Here is a 4,920-nt window from a genome sequence, read left to right as displayed (position 1 = left end):
GAAATGAGCTGGATTATAGGCCAGGATAATTAGTCCCGGTTAGGGGGCCAAACCGAGACTAAAGATTAATCTTTATTCTCGGGGCATAACCCAAACCGGGACTAAAAGACTAAAGATCCCTGACCCGCGGACGACCGTTGGGCAGGGACCTTTAGTCCCGGTTGGTATTACCAACCGAGACTAAAGGGTCCTTTAGTCCCGGGGGCAAAAAATGCCGAGGCTAATGTCAAATTGGGACATCGTTCTAAAGTCTGTTCTCTAGTAGTGATGCCCTAAGTCTGGCAAGGAGTGGCCACCAGGGGCAGGGGTGCCGCGCCGCGCCACGCGGTCCATATGGCGGCGGGCACTAGGCCTCCACCTGGATGCACTGTCAGCAAGGGCCAGCCCCTATTACCAATAACAAGTCCTGTTGGGACGAAGAGTCTATGATAACTTGTCACGGTTTTTTCCTAGCCATTGGCAACCCTGAATCAATAACACGTTCCGTTTAGCCGCATCACTGATCTTTATATTAAAGATGTGTTTTAATTTAACGTGACTGATTAAAGTGTTTCGTTTGTGCTTATAACTAGAGAGCTAAGTCTTTAACTAGCTATTAGCCACCTAGCTAACTAACCAAATCTAATTTAAGCTTATTTTTAAGCCAATTGGTAACTAGCTCCGGTTCATCGAACAGCCGCATAGTTACTTGTATAGAGTAGTTGTATACGTGATCCATTCTAAGATCAACTGATCAAGGTCAATAATATAGCCGTGTTTTGACTATAAGTGAAGTTATTACAAGAGAAAACAATTACTCCTATAAGATTCGCACGGGTTGAGAGACTAGTTAAATAAGAATTAAACTCATTTGAAACTCTCATTGGACTCGCCTTATTACATTGTGCCAGCACCCAGGTTCCAACGTCCAACATTATTGATCACCATCGTGAACGCTTGAATGAACCATGCATATAGAACTGTCGTGCAGTGTCTTGTCACCACTAGCATAATGCACGACGTTTGGTGGAGCAAATGAATTAAGACCCACCGTCCTCTGTGCGTGCAGCCTTTAATTGGCAACCACCAAGCAGCAACACTATGCAGGGGATGGAGACGACCCGTGAGCTGAGTCGTTCGTCATCATCGTCGTCTCCTCATTCTTTTTTTTTTTTTTGAAACAATGTCGTCTCCTCATTCTAGCTACGAGGAGGCTGGCTGATGTACAAAAAATTGCACAGCTTTTCAAGTAGTAGAACTTCAGTTTGGCTCATTTCTCTATTGAAGATTATACTATTTGAATTTTTTTTTGAAAGGGTCGCAAAAGCTTTGCTGCATTTTTTATTAGACAATGAAAAGGTGTTCCATGCGTCTACCAATAGGAGATGCAAATAGTTGTCCGGGTAGTAAACTGACGATGAAGGAAGCCTGCATTGAACAGTCCCAATTACTGTTGTACAGAAACAACGGAAGCGATATGAATCATAGACTACGATTTTGACTAGCTCATCTCTTGACTCGAACAGCTATAGCCGGAGATAGCGGAGGCTATAGCCGGAGATTTAAAACCTCGGTAAATACTCAATAAACAAAAGGCAGAGCTACCTGCCATATATGTATAGACATCCAGTCCAAAGGGACTGGGATCTTGCCATGCACCATACGAGAAGCATTGTTTTCTTGCTAAGCTCCAACGATGGCTTCCGCGAGCTCATCAGCCCCCTTATATTCTCTCGCTTTCATGTGCCTCTTCTACTGCTTCTTCGTGCTATGCCTGCACGTACCTCCATCGTCATCGGTTTCATTCAGCTACAACTTCAGCAACTCAACTGCTGATGACCCCTGCAGTCTCGACATCGTGTGCCATCCCGACGCCGAGTTCGTCAGAAGCAGAGGTATCGAGCTGACAACGAACCTCCTCTCCGAGTCAATTAACAGCACAGGTCGAGTGTGGTACAAGTATCCAGTGCCGCTGTGGAATGAAGATACCGGCGAGGTAGCAAGCTTCACCACTACTTTTTCCTTCAACATCACCCCGACGAACTCCAGCCAGTACCAGCAGTGCCAGAACTGGTCATCTCGAACGGCCGACGGGATGGCCTTCTTCCTCTCGCCTTGGCCTAACCCTAACCTGAGCAGCGGCGGCGTCGTCCTGCCCAATGCAGCCACAACGTTTGGCGGGTACCTCTACCTCTTCAACAGCAGCAACTATTTGAATGCGACGGGTGACGGCCGGGTTGTTGCCGTTGAGTTCGACACGTACTCTGGCGGTAACAACTGGTGGGACGACAACAGCTACAGCCAGCACATCGGCATCGATGTCAACTCGATCATGTCCGTGACGACCACAGATACACCGGGGATGAACAACCTCACATCCCCCTTCACCAAGGCCGCCATGATCAGCTACAACAACGTGAACAAGAAGTTAGCCGTCGACCTGCATGTCAACGGCACCACATACCGCGTCAACGCGAGCGTCAACCTTACACAAAGCTTGCCCAAGACAGTGGCCGTCGGCTTCTCTGCATCAACCGGAACCTGCGTCGAGCTGCACTGAGCTCCTGTCATGGTCCTTCAACTCCACACTCCAAGGACCCAAGGCGAAAGCGGTCAAAACCGAGCCCTCGGCGAGATTACTACTCCGGGTACTAGTTCCTGTAGCATCTCTCCTTGTTTGTGCTGCAGGTTGGGGTCTTCTCCTATGGAGAAAGATGATGCGTGCAAGAAATGCCCGGCCACGCCTAGGGTCCGACAGCGAGGAATCCGATGAGCCAAACAACGGTGAGGCCACTACCCGAAAGCAATTTTTTCCCGTCGGTGCAAACCACTCCTCTCGGTTGCACCGCTCCGTCACGGACGCCTTAACTTTCCCCTGCGTTTCTACTGTACCGAGGGGAAAAGGTGCTGACACCGACAGGGACGCCCAGAGCCAAGAGTCTGCAGCTGAGCGCGCGCTCCAATCGCTGGCGTGGCCCACGTATCAAAGATAGAAGCGTGAAAAAAGAGCGCGCAGTGGACAGAGAAGAGTAGTGCGCGAGGGGAATTTTTTTTCCCACCCTTATCCTCTCATGCTGCCCCCAACTAGTCGTCTCGCATCCCCGCCGCCCGCGCACTCGCTCGCGTAAGGGCAGCGACCCGCCCAAGCGGGCGCATCCGCCGGCGCCGCCGCCGCACCACCCAGCCGCGTCCGCCCGCCGCCACCGCACCCAACCGCGTCCGCCGCCGCCACCTCACCCCCACCCGCATCCGCCGCCGCTGTGTCCTTCCAACCTGCGCGCAGCAGCCACCACCGACCCCACTCGCTAGATTTGCGGTCGCGGTGCCGAGACGAAGGCGCAGGCACAACAACGGTGCGCTAGCCATCGGTGGTGCAGCAGCCATGGTGAGAAATCTCGCTCTCTCTCTCTATGCCAACCTCTTCCGCTCAGATCTACTCTGTCTCTCTCCTTCAATTAGCAGAGGACTCATCACTTCGTCGCTGGGAATCGGGTGCGGTGGCCACGGCGACAGGATTTCTCCACGAAGAGCGACCGGCGAGGCTGCAATCCCCAGCAACCTAACCCCCCGGGTGAGCTCTAGTCCAATGGCACTACAGCCGTTTCTGTGATTCTAGCATACTCAATCTATTGTTCAAATCTCTAGTGGTACTATGGATATTCATATCTTGGAAGGATGTGCTTCTTCGTGATTAGGATCTAGGAATGGCTATATATGTATTTGTGAGTAAATTCAGATAAGCTAGAGATTCTGCAATTCAGATAAATCATGTTTGCAATGCTATGCTAGATATCAGGTTAACATTAATGTAGAAAAATAATTATGTGTATGTGGTTCTTTAATTGTTTGGAACTATGTATGTGCATTGTCTGGGAAAAAAGATAGGAGTAGTTGAGAATGTATTTGATTATGTTTCTCTTTTTCCCTATTCTTCGGAGGCTTTCTTTTATTTTTTTTAAATTTGCAGATACTATGGCCATGTTGTATGCCAGTATGGCACACCCATTTTCTACTCCATCTTTGAATTAAGGCACTCTCTTTACAATTGTTTCTGCAGATGCATGGCTTTGAGGCGCCATGGGCCGGTGAGTTCTCTATGAGCTGCGTCCCAGCACAGGCGAGTTTGCTGCCCCCACTGTAACATAACTATAGTTGATTATTACTACTTACTTTCAGTTTTGGAGGCAAGCTTCTATGAGCTGCGTCCCAGCACAGGCGAGTTTGCTGCCCCCACTGTAACATAACTATAGTTGATTATTACTACTTACTTTCAGTTTTGGAGGCAAGCTAAACAAATGATGTAATGAATGATTTCCTAGTCTTAATTTGGCTTTGAAAAGCATATTTGGATCTGAATGCCATATACAGTGACTTTGCCAGCAATTCCGCTCCATTCTGGTATATGCTCTCTCCTATGTGTGGGCTTCAGGTCGAGCCGGCCCATCGAGGCTCCTGTAAACGCCCGGGACTAAAAGACCTTTAGTCCCGACTGATAATACCAGCCGAGACTAAAGGTACGACTAAAGGTATACCTTTAGTCCCGGCTCGTAATACCAGCCGGGACTAATTGATTTGATCGTGTTCAGTTGCATCGGTGTCAGCTCAAAAGACTGCCTATTACACAAGCTTTAGTCCCGGTTGGGGACTAAAGGTGCCTTTCTAATCATTCAAATCCACAGATAATGTATATTTGTATGTAGGTATCTCTGAAGCTCAAAAGACTCTCTGAAGCTTTACTCCCGGCCAAGCACACAAGCTTTACTCCCGACCAAGCACACAAGTACTCCCGGCCAAGCACACAAGTACGCTACTTCCTAGTACAAGTAAAGCTACTTCCTGTCTTTTGTCAGCTCAAAAGACTGCTTGTTACAGTTTCAAGCTTTAGTCCCGGTCGGAGACAGCAACCGAGACTAAAGGTCCCTTTCTAATCCCGGATGTAGC

At 49.0% G+C, this 4,920-nt stretch overlaps 1 protein-coding gene and 1 long non-coding RNA gene across 2 annotated transcripts; both read left to right on the top strand.

The window, feature by feature from the left end:
* Window positions 1–1,720: 1,720 nt before the first annotated feature.
* On the top strand, window positions 1,721–2,539 carry LOC136507616 (lectin 7-like). Its single transcript, XM_066502285.1, has one exon. The coding sequence runs from the start codon at window positions 1,721–1,723 to the stop codon at window positions 2,537–2,539; it is 819 nt and encodes a 272-aa protein (XP_066358382.1).
* Window positions 2,540–3,015: 476 nt separating this feature from the next.
* On the top strand, window positions 3,016–4,362 carry LOC136509507 (uncharacterized). The gene is made up of 3 exons (XR_010772364.1): window positions 3,016–3,364; window positions 3,442–3,550; window positions 4,037–4,362. It is a non-coding gene; the product is annotated as an uncharacterized lncRNA (long non-coding RNA).
* Window positions 4,363–4,920: the final 558 nt, after the last annotated feature.

The sequence above is a fragment of the Miscanthus floridulus genome, chromosome 15 (assembly GCF_019320115.1).
Source record: "Miscanthus floridulus cultivar M001 chromosome 15, ASM1932011v1, whole genome shotgun sequence".
Taxonomy (NCBI): Eukaryota; Viridiplantae; Streptophyta; class Magnoliopsida; order Poales; family Poaceae; genus Miscanthus; species Miscanthus floridulus.
Note: the sequence above shows the minus strand (reverse complement) of the source record. Positions and strands in the feature narration are given on the sequence as shown.

Bases quoted from the DNA above. Each gene is read 5' to 3' on its own strand.
- LOC136507616 (XM_066502285.1), top strand. From the start codon at position 1,721: ATGTGCCTCTTCTACTGCTTCTTCGTGCTATGCCTGCACGTACCTCCA.